The sequence below is a fragment of the Gymnoscopelus braueri genome (assembly GCF_963280865.1).
Source record: "Gymnoscopelus braueri genome assembly, chromosome: 3".
Lineage (NCBI taxonomy): Eukaryota > Metazoa > Chordata > Actinopteri > Myctophiformes > Myctophidae > Gymnoscopelus > Gymnoscopelus braueri.
The window spans coordinates 48,898,407-48,919,006 of NC_137612.1; the positions used below are offsets into that span (position 1 = coordinate 48,898,407).

At 44.0% G+C, this 20,600-nt stretch overlaps 4 protein-coding genes and 1 pseudogene across 5 annotated transcripts in view; 4 read left to right on the forward strand and 1 right to left on the reverse strand.

Moving 5' to 3' along the window:
• mtss1 (MTSS I-BAR domain containing 1) overlaps window positions 1-20,600 on the reverse strand; it is a 745,180-nt gene that overhangs the window by 335,526 nt on the left and 389,054 nt on the right. The window lies entirely within an intron of this gene.
• On the forward strand, window positions 4,629-4,820 carry LOC308082012 (cytochrome b-c1 complex subunit 9-like; the record flags this gene model as incomplete). The annotated part of the gene is made up of 1 exon (XM_080423621.1): window positions 4,629-4,820. One exon carries the CDS (start codon window positions 4,629-4,631, stop codon window positions 4,818-4,820), a length of 192 nt encoding a protein of 63 aa, XP_080279747.1.
• Window positions 8,324-9,615, forward strand: LOC308082013 (solute carrier family 2, facilitated glucose transporter member 1-like; annotated as a pseudogene). The gene has a single exon. The product of its transcript is annotated as a solute carrier family 2, facilitated glucose transporter member 1-like (transcript).
• LOC308082014 (solute carrier family 2, facilitated glucose transporter member 1-like) lies at window positions 15,274-16,803 on the forward strand (the record flags this gene model as incomplete). Its single annotated transcript, XM_080423622.1, has 1 exon — window positions 15,274-16,803. The coding sequence occupies one exon, from the start codon at window positions 15,274-15,276 to the stop codon at window positions 16,801-16,803; it is 1,530 nt and encodes a 509-aa protein (XP_080279748.1).
• On the forward strand, window positions 17,452-18,309 carry LOC308082015 (cytochrome c1, heme protein, mitochondrial-like; the record flags this gene model as incomplete). The annotated part of the gene is made up of 1 exon (XM_080423623.1): window positions 17,452-18,309. One exon carries the CDS (start codon window positions 17,452-17,454, stop codon window positions 18,307-18,309), a length of 858 nt encoding a protein of 285 aa, XP_080279749.1.

Genomic DNA, 20,600 nt, shown 5'->3' on the forward strand with positions numbered 1-20,600 from the left:
CATCAAGTAAAGTGTTAGGCTGTATACAGAGTGATAATTGGCAGGGTCAGACTTTGGACATCCTCTAAGACCTTTGCATTGCTGATAAGAAGCCCTTTCAACACTCTAAATGTCTTCTTGACCAACCTTGAGTGGCTCTGATTAGCGCTGAACATTACAACCTATGTTAGGCATCCAATTCTCAGCTGTCAGTCTGGGGCATGAAGGAGGGCACATCACCCTTCACCCTTTGTTTCTATTTACTGACTCACTCTGTCCATCTTCTATATTTCAACATCCCAACACTTGTCGTTAAATATGTTTCTTTGAAAGCATTTTGTCCTTGTATACTTAAATATTTGAAAGAGATTTGAAATAAGATTTATTTTATATAACTTGTGAGGCATAACTAACACATTTATTTTAAAGAATAGGCTAATTAAGTATTTGTATTAATAAGTATGACTAATTCATGTGAGAGACTATTAAAATGGCCACAATGCTCAAAAAGACAAATGTGCAATGGCTGCTGACCTCACCCATTCAGGATTTGTGGTAGGCCTATTAAAGTAGTTAGAATTGTTTTTATTGCCATGACTATGGACACCATGCCGGAGAGCATTCAGTGGCAATATATCCTCACATAATATGGTGTTTAGAGATGGCATGACCCAGAAAGAAGTGGGGGTGGGACTCATTGCATTACAAAAGGCCACACACACACACACACACACACACACACACACACACACACAGTACACTGAGTTAGCGATATGACATGGCATTTCATGGCCTTGTGTTGTAATATGATTTGTAACCAGCAGTGACATACAGTACATACACTGCAGAACTTGCTTTGTGTCATCTGAGGACATGCTTAAAATACCGTGGCATGCTGCAATTAGTCCGTGAGCCAAGGGGTTGGTCGGTACCATCTTAATAAAACATCTTTAATAAAAAAATCAACAAAGGAGGAGAGTGGTTTGTCAAGGTCATTTTTGGCAAAGTATAAAAAACGGGAGTCTTGGGATGTTGGTTGTTTAGAAAATCTAATAATTGTTTTGTTATATCACCAGCATGAACAAAATCCTGTAAACTAGCAATAACTGTAGTCTTAAATATCCACTTGGATTCGAAGTGAGTTTGGTGTACAATTTGTTGTCCAATAACTGTCTGTATACTGTAGAACTCATTTACATAATCTGATTTTTATTTTATTAAGTACTACAACTGCGCCGCCTTTGTCAGCCTCCCTTATAGTATAATCAAATTGTCAGACTTCAAATCAAGCAACGCTTGTTTCTCAATTTTATCAAGGTTGCCATGAGATCTATGCTTATCTTTCTCTTGTAGTAGTGACATCATCATCCTCTACTAATCTGCAATACATTTCAATCGAAGGGTTGCGGTTGGTGGGGGAATACTTCTAAAGGGTGTAAGCACATTATCAGTGCTATCAGACGGAACAGTGTCAGGATTAGTAATCACAGGAGCAGTGAAAATGTTTACATCATATGATTGCAGCATATGGGGGGTTGACAGGCAACTTCGGTGGTCCTGAGTGAAAGTGATGAGGGCCTTTCGGAGTGTATCAGCAGCACTCTTAAAGTGGTTTCTGTCAACTGGGCCCAAGACATTTGAACACATAGAGCAGTATCTGGACACTGCACATCTCCATTCTACTGGCTGACAGTGGATAGACAACTTAATTCTTCCTACACTTCAGATCCACCAGTTTGAATGTTCAGAGAGACAAGGTGACATTAACTTGTCACATTCTCTCTCATGGAGCACATGAGCACATGCAACATAAAGGGCTGTTCACACTGAGCACTATAACTTTTTTTTTTTTAACGGCCAATGCTGGTAACCTTTTCTACCACCAGGTGTCACAAACTCATCACTCTTAAAACAGCGCAACCTTTTACGCACATAACATACAGGCATATTACACACATAGAAAAGGGTGATTGGGGGTGGCCATAGCTGAGTGGTTAGTGAACCCGCCTAGGGAGCCAGAGGCCCTGGTTGCCCCAGGTACGATTCCAGGCCACACCAGCATATGTGTCGATGAAATGAAATTTGTCCCTGAGCAAGACTCTTAACCCCTAATTGCTCACAGGCCCTCATTGGAAACAAGCCCGCAAGGACTTTCATGAACGTCCTGTTAAAAGGAATTATCCTTATCCTTAATGTTTTTGTAAATGTTTTTACTTTTTGAAATATTTAACTTCAATCATACATTTTTCATCCCATAGAGAATGTATGTAAAGTTTATCACGAAAATCATCAAACCCACCTCACTTTGAAGCCACATTACCCTGGCATACTTTTTCATAGAAACATGATCACAGATCAACCCTTAGAAAAAAAGACTCTCGACGTTGGGTCCGGGGACCACTGGGGGGTCCAAATGGACATTTATGGGTCTGTAACTGAGTGTAGAAATGTAACCCCTTACGAGTCTGTAACTCTGAGAATGTAAATGTAACCAAATTGGTTCCGTTTGTACATCCAGACAGAGTTAAATTAACACTGAGGCTTTTACAGTTTAGACAGGGGGAGATAAAAAGGGTATCAAATGGGGGTTGATAGCCTAATACATATTTGGGGTCCTTGAAGTGATAATGGTTGAGAATCGCTGACGACCAAAGGTCAATTCATGCTCCTTCCGACAAGCTGTTCCTTGCAACTTGTCGGAACAGCTCGTAAGCTTGTAGATCTGCTATTTTTCAGCGAAGATATTTCATGTAGAGCGAAAACAGAAAAGACACTAGCATAGAGCCCTGAGGGACTCCGCACAACCAGTGGTTAAAGGTGGCCGAGATTCAGTGGTACTTCCTCCATCGATCGTGCTTGATGTGATTGTAACTCCAAAGGTAGCTGATAGCCACGTAGCCGACCAAAACCATGGCGATGCCACCAACACCTCCCTTCTTCACGTTGATGTACTTGTTGTTGTATCTGTCGTGACCCCTGCGCACGGCCGCCATGACGCCGGTTGGAGTGAAGTCCCGACCTCGAAGCCAGCTTCCCAGTTCACACAGTTTCACGTCCATCAAGCGCCTCTTGGCTATGGGAACTGGTCTGCCAGCTATGGGATATCTGTCCGCCATCTTGATCGTTAGTGGGAATCTGACTGTGTCAGACTGTCACTGTTGCTTATGTACTGTTCAGTGGTGATGCTCTGGTCATCACGATGAGTCAGCCCATGCCTAAATATGGAATTCCAGGTTAGGCAGTGGTGGAAGAAGCACTCCGATTAAAGTATCAATACCACAATGTAGGAAAACTCTGTTAAAAGTTAAAGTCCTGTATTCAAAGTCTAACTTGAGTAAAAGTAGGCTACAAAATATCCAAATATACTTAACTCATTAACTGCCAATGACGTGTTTTACGTATGTCAATCCAAAGTCCACACCGCAATGATGTATTTTGATGCATGGTGTGTGTTTTCAGTTTTTACGCTAGATGGCGCTATTCGCTAACTTATGAGTCACCATTTGACTCCCAGTGAAGCAGGGAATCACGTGATCGCAAAATGCCCTTTTCTCTGCTTTCTGTTGCTTTTTGGCGAAAACAACCTACATTCAACTGCCAATAACTATGGAACAGATTATTGCGACGGCACGCATTTTTTCTCCCCGATTCTACGAGACTCTGCAACGTCTTTTAAAGCGATCGGTGGATGGATCGTAATATTCTATGATTTTATGAGTCAGTGAAAACGCTCGGAATCGCTGGCAAGGTTGGCTATAGACAATGTTTTACTCTGGTGGTTAATGAATTAAAGTACCACAAGCAAAAGTACTCATTATGAAGAATGTCCCACTTCACAAGTTTTCTAAATATGTCAAAATCTTCTGAAAATAGCAGATCTACAAGCTCACAATGCCACGCAACGTGATGCGTCGCCATATACAGTATGCCTAATATGGAGATCCCTGATTTCATCAGTATATCGGTCAAATCGGCAGTTATGGTCAACCGGATCTCATATGCCTATATACAGTTTACAGTTTGGGCATTTAGCAGACACTCTTAATCCAGAGTGATTTACAGTAAGGCTGGTTGAAGACCAAGCGTGCAGCTGCATTCTGGATATATATATGGGCATATTGGTCGGATCGGCGGTTCCGGACCACCACCTATCCGACCGACTCCATCCCGGGTGCCGCTCTCCCTCGGGTCCTCTGTGATACGCACGCCGAGTTTGAAGTTGATCGGTCAAAGGGTACACGAGATACACAAAGGACAGATACCGTACATGCACACACATACATACACACATTGAATTATTATTATACGCATTTCATGCGTATAATAATACGCATGTGCATTTCGCATGTGCATTTTCAACTGAAATGAAATGCATGTGCATTTCATTTCAGTTAATTGGCGGTGGCTATAAAAGTATATAGAAACAATATTTTATTCATGCACCCAAATATGGATATGCTGATCATATTGAAAACATTGTGCCTTTATGCCCATATATGGAGATCTTTGTGTCTCAATTGGCTTTGCTTATTGGTTGAAACGTGTGACATCACAGACTGACAAGGCTGACTACACACAATGTGAAGGGTATAAGGGGTACGAGAACCCTGGGGTGGCACCGAAAAAGAAAGAAAGAAAGGTGTTTCAGCATGACGTTGACGACGAGGTCCGTGTACAACTTGCTGTTCAGGAGAACATCCACGTTTGCGGTAACCATCATAGTTGGTGCTGTGTTCTTCGAGCGGATGTTTGACCAGGGAGGAGACTCCATATTTGAAATGCTGAATCAGGGGAAACTCTGGAAACACATCAAACACAATTATGAGGAAAAGGACAAATAATAAAGGGAGACGATGATTGTGGCCTGGTTTGTAGCAGAAAGGTGGAGGAGGACTTATCTTACAATAAATGCAAGAAATCCCAGTACATACGTACTTCTGTAATCCACGTATCTCGAGAACTGTCCGACCGACCAACTTCAAACTCGACCGACCTGAGGGAGTGCTGTGCAATGCCCGGCATCGAGTCGGTTGGATAGGCGATTGTCCAGAACCGCCAGAAAAGGCTCTGGCCATGGCCCAAATAAACCAATTGATTGCCATGGCAACCCCATCGCCTAAGCTTGGTTCCATTTGTAGCACTGACCTAAATTTGTGATTCTCAGTGGTGGACAAAGTACTCAACCCCAGTACTTGAGTCAAAGTATAGATACTCCTGTCCTGGTCAAATATTACTCAACTCAACTGCACGTGAAAGTTGCTCTGTCAAATATTTGTACTTGAGTTAAAGCACTGGAGTAATTGAAAAAGAAAATACTTAAGTAGCCTATTCAAAAGTGCATGCTTTTCAAAATACCCCCCCCCCCCCAAAAAAAAAAACACACAAAAAAAACTATAATAGCGAAAATAGCAGAACTGTAAGGTCAGAACACATTGTGAAAATGGCTTAAGTGGTTAATTCACAATCAATTGTTTCCCTTCCTAAAACAAGATCAGGAGACCTGGTTCTGCCAGACCCAGAATGAAGTCCTAGTATGTAACACACCTACAAACCACTTTATAACTGAAAAGCATAAATCATTTTATCATTTTTGTGACATAATAATGATGTCATGAATAGTTCGTGACGAAAGGGGACGAAAGGGGGACAGACTTTTTTGGCTGGGGCCGGGGGACAAAGTGACCATGCCCATGTATGGAGAAAACAGATACAAAGCCTCATGTAAGCCTATTTTCAGTCTGGCAAATATAATGGAGTCAAAAGTACAATATTTGTCTTTGAAATGTCTATATCCAAATACAAATACTCAAGTAAAGTACAGATAGCCTACTCAAAAAAAGGGAGATGTTTTGGCCTGGTTTTGCAGCAGAAAGGAGGAAGCAGTTAAAAGCAGTGATTCTCAACCTTTTGCCGTGGCCCAAATGAGCCAATTGATTGCCATGGCAACCCCAGTTTTAGCTTGATTTGGCAAATTGCCCACACCTGTCGAACTCTTCAGACGTTGTCCACACATTCTCCACAGACGTGTACCACTGACTGCACAAGGACTTTCCAGAACCGCCGATCCCCCCATATGCCCATATCTCCATAAAAGGGACCAGGACAGACAGATATACATATCTCCATATATGGGCATGCATTTTTTGCATTATAGGGTGGGTGGGGCATGAATTCCCTATTTGCATCGTTCCCAACTTACATCGTTCCCGAGTAGGCCAGTGCCTGTAGTCCTACTATAAATGTGTGACATCTCTGTCTGTGTGTCCGTCTGTAGTTCGCGTATCTCGAGAACCGCCTGACCGACCGACTTCAAACTTGCTGTGCGCATCGCAGACGACTCAAAGGGAGTGCAGTGTACAAGTCGCTTTCGATAGGAGGTTGTCCAGAATCACCGGTCCAACCGATACACCCATATATATGCATATGGAGATCCAGTTGTCCAGAACCACCGATCCTAATGTAATGCCCTAATATGCATAATAAGCATACCCATATATGGGCCTATACTGATGACTTCATGGACCTCCATATATGGGCATAAAATATAGGCTTATATTTAGATCCAGTTGTCCAGAACCATCGATAACCGATATGCCCATACAGTATATGGGCATGTCCTATACACTGATGACATCAGGGATCTCCATATCTCATATGTCTAGTTTAATTTCATTTGTTAATGGAAATAAATCAAAGGGGCTGTGATTGTGCCCATGTCACGTACAGTAAAATGACTGACGTCATAGATAACTGACGTCACAGGCTGGTCACATTGGAGCCACGCCGTTTCTATATGGATCCCTATCCACATAGTTTCTGTTTTTTATGGTCTAGGCTTGGCAAGTTTAATACAGTGAATCCTGAATGTACTGTACCATCAACCAGGTGTACAATCATTTGATCCTCTACCTAAATCGATGCGATACAATGCGAGGGTACGGACTAGCCAACATCAATTTGGGATGTCTGAATTGCCGCCCTCCACTCCCTCCTATCCAGCATCAGACTCCGGAGCTCTGCAGTGTTGCTAGCTTCGCTGTCACGCCCCACTGTGTCCACGTTGGTGGTGCGCCTATAGGTCAAACAGGGCATGAGTTTTTGATTGATTGAATACTTCATTAGTCAGAAAAAACTGCACAGAGGTACAGTAAGACATTTAGGCTAAAAGGATAACACAAAAAAAGTCCTGGGAATTTGTTTCCACTGTGGTCCTGTATTCAATTCATCAACATAGCATAGCATAGAAAATTATATATATATTTAATATGCCTCTCTGATTGTAATTTAATGTTTTGTTAACTATGTATTTCTATTGTTATAAAGATAAAGAATAATACAACTTTATTGTCCATAAAATTTGAAATAAAATGGAAATCTGCCTTTGGCACACTGGCAACCAGTATACAAAGATTAAAAAACAGAATACACTAATGCATTAAAATACATATAAAATGCATTCCCATAACACAGCAACAGTGATCATGCTGCAGGGGTTAGGTGGTAGAGCTATTTAAACATTTCCTTATTTAAAATATGCACTGCAGATGGCACAAACAAAGTCTTGTAACCCTTCTTTTTTGATAATGGTACTCTGCCTCCTGCCTGATGGTAACAGCTCAAATGAAAGGCGTGGAGTAATTGTAAACCTGAATGAAGCGGTTGTATAGACGCCTTAACAGACAACGTCACACTGATAAGAACCAGTATGTGCGCGCAGACCGGCACCAAATGAACCCCACCGCTCGTAAGATGCAATGTAAAAGTGGTCACAGCCTCACGTGTAAAAATGCATCCCATCAAACTTTCAGATGCTGTTTTTCTCCCAGTGTGGAAGAAGAATGCTTAGGATTTTTACTGTGATCTCTCGCTCTTGAAATATATATTTCTTGGATTCTGTTGTGTGTAAACAATAATAGCAATTCAAAGCAGTTGTCCCCCAAATCCCACCTCCAGTGGCTATCATAAGAACGGAGGGAGAGCTTATGTTCATGGCACCAAAACCTGCTCTTGCTCGCGCAACTGCAGCCCGTCAAGCCTAATTTATGCTCTGTCCCGCGAAGGTGTCGCGCACAGAGGACGGCCATGAATAGCAGACCTCCAAGCTCACGATGGTCTCATCTGTGACGCGGTTGTGAGCTTGTATGTCAGCTGTTCTCGGTGCGCAATACAGTTGAAGTACATATGTCTCGCTAGGGCACACCTCACTAGCCAACACAGAATGAATGAACTGAAACCAGCCCACCCCAAAACAACAGGTTTGGGGATCTGTTGGGAAGTGATTACATGAAACAGTCACCTGTGCGTCCAGTCTCAATGTTTGTAAAGTTGCAATTGTTTGTCTCCAATGATCTTACTATCCTGGTTGACTACCTGGGTCACTGTTGCCATATTCTTGGTCGGTGGCATGATTGGCTCCTTTGCCGTGGGACTCTTTGTGAACCCTTTTGGAAGGAGGAACTCGATGTTGATAGCCAACATTCTGGTCTTCGCCTCTGTAGCTCTCATGGGCTGTTCCAAGCTGGCTGGCTCCTGGGAGATGCTGATCACTGGCCGGTTTGTGGTTGGGCTCTACTGTGGTCTGGCCTCTGGCTTTGTTCCCATGTACATTGGTGAGGTTGCTCCCACTGCCATCAGAGGGGCCCTGGGAAGCATCAACCAGCTGGCCTACGTCATAGGTATCATGATCGCACAGGTGTTGGGCTTGGAGTCGCTAATGGGCAACGCCTCCCTGTGGCCGTTGCTACTTGGCTTCACTGCCATCCCTGCATTGCTGCAGTTTGTCCTAATGCCGTTCTTCCTTGAGAGTCCCCGCTTCCTGCTCATCAACAAGAACCTGGAGAGCGAGGCACAGACTGTGCTGAAGAAGCTGCGCGCGGCCCAAGATGTGAGCGCCGAGATGGAGGAGATGAAGCAGGAGAACAGGCAGATGATGAGGGAGAAGAGGGTGACCATCCTCAAGCTGTTCCGCTCACCCCTCTACCGCCAGCCCATCTGCATTGCCATTGTCCTGCAGCTCTCCCAGCAGCTGTCAGGCATCAATGCAGTGTTCTACTACTCCACCGGTATCTTTGAGAAGGCCGGAGTAGATTTGGTTTGGTCAACACAGCTTTCACTGTGGTCTCGTTGCTTTTGATGGAGCGTGCCGGTCGAAGGCCCTTACATATGGTGGGGCTGGTAGGAATGGCTGGCTCTGCCATTATGATTACCATCGGTCTAAATCTGATGGAAAAGCTGAAGTGGATGTCATATGGCAGTGTTGTGGCCATATTTTCCTTTGTGGCATTCTATGAGATTGGGCCAGGGCCAATCCCCTGGTTCATCACAGCAGAGATGTTCGCCCAGGGACCGAGGCCCTCAGCCATGGCTGTTGCTTGTTTATTCAACTGGACCAGCAACTTCATCGTGGGCTTAAGCTTCCCGTATATAGAGGCACTGTGTGGCCCATATGTGTTTCTCATTTTCGCCGCTCTTCTGATAGCTTTCTTCATCTTCACCTTCCTCAAGGTACCAGAGACCAAGGGACAAACATTTGATCAAATCTCCACCAAGTTCCACCAGTCCGCAGAAGGCAGAGGACAGGGAATGGTTGGGAGGCCTGAGGAGGAAGAATCATCCTCCGTTAAGAACGGAAGTTGACGGAACATTGCTCGGTCGGCCCAAAGGTATTTGAATCCACTGCGGTGCATCCGTTTTGGCAGAGCGTCTATACATCTTTCTGGACGAGTGTTCCTACTAGTTTTTAAAACATACATGCACTCTTGAACATGAACGGAATGAATAAATGAGGGTGTTTCTTTAATGCTGACTGGTGAATCTCATATTTGCTTGTTTGCTTTTCTTTGCAGTTCATGACCTGCAGAGAGACCACTTAGATGGGTGGTCGTACCACTTAAAGCAGCAGCCCATAGGCTTCTGCGTTAAGTGGTCAGATTGGTGGGCCCCGAAAGCTTTTGCAATTTTCAAGTGGGCCCTCACCCTTAAAAGATTGAGAACAACTGAAGTAGTCCTACTCAACCCCATACACCATACATACTGATGGATATGTTATGAATCAATAATCCAATGTTTAAAAAGCAGTACTTAACCAGTAAAAATGAAAGAGTATTTAGAATAAGTTTACACAAAACGAGAGAATAAAGGCAATAAAAAAAGGACAGTCTAAAAGCGACTGTATTCGTCTGTTACTCTCGAGGTTCTCTCTCACTGTCCGAGGTGGGTGAGTCGTTGATATATTGAGTGGTTGTTGACATTCTGATTACAGTTCTGCACAAGGTAGCATGGATTGTTTGGACTCCATATCTTGGTCAGTACATCCTTGGCTCCGGTGGACAAGGCTCCTTCTGTGACAATACTGCTTTGTTCCCTTGACAACCAATCTCTTTATCAAGACAAAGTTCCTCGTAACTTCACCACTCCTGTATGTGCTGTAAACAAATTGCTTCTAACTCCCAATATTATTGCAGAGAGCCGAATGCGAGGTGCTCGGGTGGCACAGTGGTAAAGTCCCTGCCCACCACCACGGAGGTTGTGGGTTCTAATCCACCGTGGTGCATCCGGCTTTGTCGAACGTCTACACGAACACAATTGTGTTCGTGGGGGAAGCCGGGCGGGGAGGGTGATAATGGTCATTGCACGTACTCCTACGGACTGGGGCGGCACCTGTCAGCAGGGAGTGTTGGGCGGAAGGAGTAGGACCTACTCCTCCGTGGTGGTGGGCACGGACTTTACCACTGTGCCACCCGAGCACCTCGCATTCGGCTCTCCTAACGCCATAATATTGGGGGTTAGAAGCAATTTGTTTACAGCACATACAGGAGTGGTGAAGTTATGAGGAACTTTGTCTTGATAAAGAGATTGGTTGTCAAGGGAACTGATGTATATTCTGGTCGAAAGAGTGGCTGAATTAGTCTCCTGGTGAAAGGTTCAAGAAGGGAAGTCCAGTCCAAGGATTTCAGTTAGGTTTCTTTTTATTCCACCCAACAGGCAGACTGCCGGGTTTAAGGTCTGATTCAGCAGCGCACAGCATCACAGGTAACAACAGTACTTTATACCAGATTCAGATCCTACCCCCAAGGGAGGCCCAAGAGTTAAGACCCGCCCTTACTCCTTTGTCGTGGCTCGAGTCCCCGCCCACAGCCTGGTATAACATTAGCATTGTCCTTACAGTGTAACAAACTTGTCTTATTTCCAATTATCAAGCTTTACTTTTGCACAAAACCTTGTTTAGTAATCCTTGTTCAACATCTCTTAAGCTTTAGAATAAGACCACACACATTATACTTTCATGATTGCAAACAGTAGTTAGAAATCCAATGAGTCAACATAAGACAACAGTTACTTCAGACTGAATATTTTCCCTAAATGACATTTCTCTTTGTTAACAGCACAAATCTTAGTTATCAAGTCTTTACTCATTTTAACTACATACTGCAGACCTAAAAGAGAAGAATATTTAGTGGGTAAACATTTTAGCTGGTTATTCCTTCAACCACACAGAGATCTTGTTAGAGCTGGTAGAACAGATGCCTTCACCTCCGCCATCTCCCTTGCATAAAGACAATAGTACTGAAATCAGCCTGCTAACTAACAAAGACTCGGCTCTGTGACTTCTTTTGGTTCACACTTAAAGCTGGGAGCTTCTGCTCCAGGACAAAGACCAGGATCTTAAAGTGTTGACTGATCAACACATCAATAGCAGAGACATGCATCTCGTATTCAAATCTAGGGGGTTTCCCATGTAACTGCATTATGATCAGGGGAACAAAAAGGTTTAGGTGTTGGGGGAATGCAAAGTGGATCGCCTCTCAGCCTGCATACCAGATGGGGGATGTCCCCAGTTATTTTCACCTTCAAGCACTGCCAACTGCAAACTCAGAATCACCTATTATTGTATCACAATATGAAATGAAATTACTTATATCGAACACCATGCTTATGTTTGAAACGATACTACAGAACAAAGCAGTATTGCCACAGGAAGGAGCCTTGTCCACCGGAGCCAAGGATGTACTGACCAAGATATGGAGTCCAAACAATCAGGAGCCCCCACTGGGCCCACCAGGCAGGTGAGTCAGTAGGCTACAATAGCAGTGACAACACAGAAATGTGTGTGGGGAGGAATTAATTGGCATAATGACTAAATAGGGGAGCAAAAGGGGTAAAGAAATAATTGTCTACTCTAAATTAAAAAAGGAGAGCCGAATTCAGTCAACAAGGTGTCTTATGCAGGGAAAGTTTAACAAAACACACAGGCACAGATGTAGCAGCAGTGTCCTTGCATAGGTATGTGTTCGGTGTCAGAGTAACATGGATATGACATTTCAACCAAAAACCCACAGAGAGGAGAAAATATGTTATAAGGTCCAAGTTCATGGCTGCACACTGACAAGTCTCGTGGTGGCCTTCTCATATGCAAGCAACATGGTTTTCAAAGTTAAAACCTAATAAAATGTGTCTAAACCAAAATCATTCACTATCGCTCAAATGATACACAACTACAAGGGAAAGTTGCTCTGTTAGATTTGTACCCGAGTTAAAGTCCTGGAGTATGTGCTTTTAAATATACTTAAGTCTTCAAAAGTACAAGCTTTTAAAAATCTTAACCATTTAAACCCAATGCCCCCTATTCTTGGGGGAACATTCCGCAGAAATAGCCGATCTAAAAGCTCACAACGCGTTGAGTTTGTAGATCGACTATTTCTGGCAAAGAGATTTGGTGTTGAAGGAAGCAATAGCAGACCAAGTACAGTTGTAACTCAACAAAAGTACAAATTACAACAATGCATTGATGTATTAACATTTCGACATTTTGAAATAAATATTTAAAAAATCCAGAAATCCAAAGAAATCATAATCAAATATAGTGAAAATAGCACAAGCTCTTACAACGACACGTTGTGACCACCAAAAAAGACATCACACTCCTTTCTGTCTCACTTAGACCGTTTTACCTGCCAAGAGAATTTGGTCAGATATTTATCACTCTTGTCTATATTCATCCCCGTGAGAATATGAAGGCAGCCGCGGGGGTAATATATGAGACAATAGCCAAGCAGGAAAATATTTATCCTGACTCGGTTATACTGGGCGATTTCAACGGACGTTCGCTTAAACAGACACTGCCCAATTTCTATCAATACGTCACTTGCCCCACAAGACGGGAAAAGACTCTTGATTTATGCTTTGGAAACATAAAGGGCGCATATAGGAGCCACCAAAGAATTAAGCTTGGGAGTTCTGATCATAATGCAAACAGCACATTACAAACAGCTAGAGACTCAAATCAAGCAAACCTGAAGTAAAACACATTTTAAAGTGGAGTGAGGAGTCACTTGACTGTCTTAAGGGGTGTTTTGATTGTACTTTATGGGACATGTTTAATGACACATATGCTGATCTTGAGGAACTTAACTCTGTTGTAACGCACTACATACAGTTTTGTATAGATAGTGTTATTCCATCCAAAAGGATCAAAGTGTTTCCAAATGATAAACCATGGATGAATAAGGAAATGAAAGAAGCATTATATAGGAAGAAACATGCTTTTGAACAAGGTGACCTAATTCAAGTGAAAGCTATTCAGAAAGATGTAAAACAAATAACTAGTGAATGTAAATACAACTACAAACTTAAGATTGAATGGCAAATGAGGGATACAAATGTAAGACAAGCATGAAAGGGGTTGTATACAATGGTAAGAATAAAAGAAAAGAAAGAGGTCATCAACACTAGTGACAATCTGTCTTTTGCCAATGAATTAAATACCTTTTATGGCAGATTTGATACTTCAGATGTTTCTATTGCAGTGGTTCTCAACCTGTGGGTCGGGACCCCACCCCATATTATTTTGGGGGGGTCCCCAGATGGCAGTGATCAAGTGATAATTTGAGGACTTTTAAGACCTTTTTAATACATAAAAGAAAGAAAGGAAAATTACATTACTGCATCAAAAGTAATCAAACTACTGCAAAAACTGGTCAAACATTGGCCAAATTGTCAAATTATATAAGACACAGGCAAAAATTGTGAAAATAGCCGATCTACAAGATCACAACGCCTCCTGTTGCGAGGCGTTGTGAGCTTGTAGGTCGGCTATTTTCACAATATTTATCTATGGAAAATGTAATGCCTCAACTCCTACAATTCCAAGTGGTGCTTGTCAGGGTGGGGGGTCCCCAGTTCAAATATGATTATTTTGGGGGGTTGCGGCCTGAAAAGGTTGAGAACCACTGTTCTATTGAACATAGTTTGTTAAAGGACCAATTCGGCAGTAGTCAATCACTTTTAATAACAGAGGAGGTGGTGTGTAGAACCCTCAAAGGAATGAACCCACGCAAAGCACCGGGTCCCGATGGGATAAGGGGTTATGTGCCTAAGGAGTGTAGGGAACAGCTCAGCCCTGTATACTGAGACACATGTTTCACATACATCTAAAATTGTATACTCGAGCAGGAAAAACACATGACTCACTCACATATGGCTCACTGGGTTAAAAATAAGGGCACTGTGCCCCTCCCCAAAGGTGACTTGAGGTCAGTACCAAAATCTGTTGGCTGGAAACTTAATTAAAATGCGTTTAAAGCGGGGCGCCCGCTGGCCTAGCGGTCCAGGCAGGCGCATACCACATATGCTGGTAATCCAGCTTCACAGCGTATCGTGGGTTCGACTCCCGATCCCGATGACCTTTGCTGTGTGTCACTCTCCCCATTTCCTTTCAGCCTACTGTCCTGTCAAGTAAAGGCATAAAAGCCCCCAAAAATATCTTTAAAAAAAGAGAAATGCGTTTGAAGCATCATGGACTGAGCAGTGAAAAGGAAAGCAGTCAGCGAAGATCCTCTGGACAACCACATCTCTGTATCTGTCTGTCCATGTCCATTTTATGCCCATATATGGAGATTTCTGATGTCATCAGTATATGCTCATATATGGGCATGCCCCCTTTTGCACCCGCATATCGAGCTGACTGATTTGTTTGCGCCTGATGCCATGAAGACACATTGTTAGACAACTTCATATTTGGGCGTAGCTGCATTGGGAACTCCTTATATGGTTACGGCTGAGTCATAGTGACATGAACGTGACGTCAGAATTCCGCCGGCTGGCCGGCCCTTAAGTCAATTTTGATATAGGATGGGTCAAAAATGGAGGGCCAGCCTCTGCTCAGGGTGACTGTTGTCACTCTGACACATCATGGGGGTGACAGACCCTGATGATGTCACCCCAGAGCTGTCGTCACCCCTATATAAAGCGTTGAGAAGCCTTTAGTTGTCGTCATCGTTCAAGAAAGACCCGGCTATGGATTCCGGAAAGCAACTGACATTCCAGCTAATGCTGAATGTGGTAATTGCTGTAATTGGTTCTTTTCTGCTTGGCTATAACATTGGGGTTCTCAATGCCCCTGAGGAGGTAATTAAGACGTTCATCAATGAGTCCTGGCACGAGCGCTATCAGGAGGCCATCCCTCAGTCCTCCCTCAAGGTAGCCTGGCTCCAGACCATAGTCCCCACCCACTCCACTGAGCATCAGCCTGATAATGAGGCTACCTTCAAGGCCCTCTGGGCTGTCACTGTTGCCATATTCTCGGTCGGTGGCATGATTGGCTCCTTTGCCGTGGGAGTCTTTGTGAACCGTTTTGGAAGGAGGAACTCGATGTTGATAGCCAACATTCTGGTCTTCGCCTCTGGAGCTCTCATGGGCTGTTCCAAGCTGGCTGGCTCCTGGGAGATGCTGATCACTGGCCGGTTTCTGGTTGGGCTCTACTGTGGTCTGAACTCTGGCTTTGTTCCCATGTACATCGGTGAGGTTGCTCCGACAGCCATCAGAGGGGCCCTTGGAAGCGTCCATCAGCTGGCCATCGTCATAGGCATCGTGATCGCACAGGTGTTGGGCTTGGAGTCGCTAATGGGCAACGCCTCCCTGTGGCCGTTGCTACTCGGCTTCACTGCCATCCCTGCACTGCTGCAGTTTGTCCTAATGCCCTTCTTCCTTGAGAGTCCCCGCTTCCTGCTCATCAACAGGAACCTGGAGAGCGAGGCACAGACTGTGCTGAAGAAGCTGCGTGCGACCCAAGACGTGAGCGCCGACTTGGAGGAGATGAAGGAGGAGAACAGGCAGATGATGAGGGAGAAGACGGTGACCATCCTCGAGCTGTTCCGCTCACCCCTCTACCGCCAGCCCATCTGCATTGCCATTGTCCTGCAGCTCTCCCAGCAGCTGTCAGGCATCAATGCAGTGTTCTACTACTCCACCGGTATCTTTGAGAAGGCCGGAGTGGAGAAGCCTGTTTATGCCACTATTGGAGTCGGTTTGGTCAACGCAGCTGTCACTGTGGTCTCGTTGTTTTTGGTGGAGCGTGCCGGTCGAAGGCCCTTACATATGGTGGGGCTGCTGGGAATGGCTGTTTCTGCCATTATGATTACCATCGGTCTAAATCTGCTGGACGAGCTGAAGTGGATGTCTTATGTCAGTGTTGTGGCCATATTTTCATTTGTGGCATTCTTTGAGATTGGACCAGGGCCCATCCCCTGGTTCATCACAGCAGAGATGTTCTCCCAGGGACCGAGGCCCTCAGCCATGGCTGTTGCTTGTTTATTCAACTGGACCAGCAACTTCATCGTGGGCTTAAGCTTCCCGTATATAGAGGCACTGTGTGGCCCATATGTGTTTCTTATTTTCACCGCTTTTCTGATCGCTTTCTTCATCTTCACCTTCTTCAAGGTACCAGAGACCAAGGGAAAAACATTTGATCAAATCTCCATCATGTTCCGCCAGTCCGCAAAAGGCCAAGGACAGGGAATGGTTGGGAGGCCTGAGGAGGAATGTTGAATGGGACGAAATAGCTAATCTACAAGCTCACAATATGATGCAATATGTTGCGAACTTGTAGATCTGCTATTTGTTTTTCAATTCATCAAATTCTTGTGAAACAACAAAAAGAAAAAAAGATTGAAATCTTTTGAAATACTGGTAGTAAAAATAATTATGGAGACAAAAAAGGGATACTCGTGGCCCATAAAAACTTTTGACAAAAAAAAAAAAAAAAAAAAAAAAGAATAATATATTATTATTTTTTTACTTCCAGGTCAGTCTTGCCCAAATATGGAGGTACATTATCCAACTGGCCTTTACATTTCATATCAGGTTGCTATGGTTGCCGCCGTCGCTAATCAACACTACTTAGAGGCCAGTCTGACATATAGTCCTCCATATTTGGGCAAAACTGACGCAAAATGCCATATTTGGGCATGGCCGACTCATTGTGACAGTTTGACAACAGGAGCGTCATCACCGGCCAAAAACAGACCACACGTCTCAGTGACAGACCCAGAACCTTCAAGCATCTCCAGCACTCACTGGACTCACAGTCCGTTCATCCGCAAGATATTGGTTTTGCGATCTGTCGCATTACCAGGTAGTAGTGGTGGGAGAGCTCTCCTGAACACGCTGAAAACCAACACGACTCCCAAGTCCAACATGTCCTTCGCCAGCCTGCAGCGGATTAAGAAGGTGGCGCTGGTGACGCTGGGCGTGGTCTCAGCCGGAGGGGCGGGGCTCACCCTCATGCTCCATCAGTCGATCAAAGCGTCGGACCTGGAGCTCCACCCCCCTAAGTATGCGTGGAGCCACGCAGGGCCCCTGTCTTCCCTGGACCATGCTAGCATACGTCGTGGCTATCAAGTGTATAAGCAGGTGTGTTCAGCCTGTCACAGTATGGACTACCTGCACTTCAGAAACCTGGTGGGCGTCTCGCACACAGAGGATGAGGTCAAGGCCATCGCTGAGGAGGTGGAGGTGGAGGACGGTCCAAACGAGAAGGGCGAGATGTACACACGACCAGGGAAGTTGTCGGACCGCTTCCCCAGACCCTACAAAAATCCAGAGGCCGCCAAGGCTGCAAACAACCAATCCGAACCCCCTGACCTGAGCTACATCGTCAACGCACGACACGGCGGTGAGGACTATGTGTTCAGTCTGTTGACCGGATACTGCGATCCTCCAGCTGGCGTTGAGATGGAACTGCAACCGGGGGAGGAGCCGAAGCACTACAACCCCTACTTTCTCGGTCAGGTCATGAACATGGCTCCGCCCATCTATAACGAGATCGTGGAGTTTGACGACGGAACCCCGGCAACCATGAGTCAGGTGGCCAAGGACGTGTGCACCTTCCTGAGGTGGGCGGCCGAGCCGGAGCACGACCAACGCAAACGCATGGGCCTGAAGCTGCTGATGGGCTCGGCCATCCTCCTGCCGCTGGTCTACTACATGAAGAGACACAGGTGGTCCGTGCTCAAGAGCAGGAAGATCCAATACGGGCCCCCCAAGCCCCCGTGAACAAAGTGCTCAAAATGTTGACATCTCCAAAGAAATGTCCAGAAAAAAAAGGGAAAAAATCAAATAGTGAAAATAGCAGATCTATCTACAAGCTCACAACGTCGCGTTGTGAGCACCAAAATGGGCCAATGGCTGAGAGGTGATCCGTGCTCAAGAGCAGGAAGATCGAACACGGCCCCCCAAGAACCCGTGAACAAAGTACTGTGGTGGGCCGTGATGATATTGCAAGTGGGCCCCCAAATAATTGGCAAAACACTAAGCTTTTAATGATGACATAACATTAATATTTTGAAAAATGTATGTTAAAAAATGTCATGGTATTTCTTTCTTTAAAAACGTAAACAGCGAGTTTTCATAGTGATACCAATAGATAAGAACTTAAAGTAGCCTATACTATACATTGGTTCCATTGATCGATTGAATGATAATGAAAATAAACATGCTCTGAGGATGCACTCGGACCACCCATTTGACCACTTATTGGCTGCCGGGTTAAGTGGTCAGATGGGTGGGCCGCAAAAAAGATGGGTGACCCGCATAAGTGGGACTGAGTTGGGGGGGGGCTCAAAAAACATAAAACAAACAAAAAAGTGAATGTATTCACAATCACTTATGTATTATTGTGTTTTTTTTTATGCTGTGTTATCCTTTTAGCCGTAACTGTACCTCGTGCTGTTTACATTTCTGACTAATAAAATATCATTCATATTAAGCATTCTATCCCTGTCTCTGTCTATACGTATGTCAGCAGTTTTTTGCCAAATATGGAGTTTTTGCCCAAAACATGCAGATGACCAAATATGGATATCACTGACGTCATATTGATGATGTCATAGTACCGCAGGAACATCTGCTGCTCCAAGTAGCCTACTCAGTCTCTGATAACTGTTATGATAGTACAATTAATAATCTGCTTGTGATCCATGCAGAGGTTTTGCAGAATGTGTGGTAATGACATCAGGCATCTCCATAAATAAATACATTTGAAATGTTTTGGTAGGACATGATTTGTACCAATTCTCAAGAATGGGTGATAGTTAGTTACTTTACACCACTGTCTGTCTGTCTGTCTGTCTGTCTAATTCTGATGCGTCTGCCCCTCTCTGTCTCATGGTCCTGCGCTGCCCTCTCGTGGAGGAAAAGTATTCAACTTTGGTCAAAGTGGTTCCCAGTTGTACTGATTCAGTTCTGTTAAGCCCTTTCTCGTCGTAAGGCCTATGTCTATGTTATCTTTGTGAATTTAGACAATAAATGTTTTAAATCGACCTTAGACTGTCCCCAACAAACATTTCACATTTCTTCGCTTTTTTATTTACAGTAAATCTGATAGGAGAGCCATCTGAGAAAAACTCAAAATGCAACAATTTATTTTAAAAAATGATGAAATAAAGAACATAGGTAATGCTGTAAATACAATTGTAGCCTATATCCAAGCACGCAAAACACATGACTCAGCCATGGCTCACTGGACTAAAAATAAGGGCACTGGCCAGTGTTGCCATGTCGGCTTTTTATAAGCTACTTACTTTGGGCTTCCTTTTCTGTAAAGTTGCTTGTAAAAATTGTTATCTGCGGGTTGCAGTTTTTGGGTCTTGTTTCTAAAGCCTATTTGCTTATTTAGCCTTGCTTCCAAATGTTTTATTTATTATTTAAACCAGTGGTTCTCAAATATTTTCATGAAAACGTTTTGTGCCATGGAGCATTTGTGTTGGAATGTTTCAAAGACATATTCCAAATATTCCACATTCTATTGCATGAGTTTTTGAAAATAGCAGATCTACAAGCTCACAACGCGTCACATCGCGACACGTTGTGACCTTGTAGATCTGCTATTTTCAAATAGCTGAAGTTTATAGGTTTAAAGTGCTCATGTGGCATAAAGTTTCTTCTTTTGGGCTTGTTTTCCTAGACATGGTTGCTTGTTTCTCTTGCAAAACCTGGCAACGCCGGTACTGGCCCTCCCCAAAGGTGACTTGAGGCCTGTACCAAAAACTGTTGAGAGTGTGAAAATTATGTCTATGGTGAAAACTGAATTAAAATGCGTTTGAAGCATCCAGGTGATGATCCATATGGACTGAGCAGTGAAAAGGAAAGCAGTCAATGAAGATCTTCAGAAGAAACAAATATCCATAAACAAGTTATGGCAGCACAAGGTCATTTAGTAGAAAGAAATGTATATAATGCAGGTCAAAAGAGATTTAAAATCCTCATGGTGGCGCAGTTTCCCCACAAGTTAAGACAAAGACAACGACTTGAATGTCATGTGTACTTTTCGTTTAATTGCATTTGTA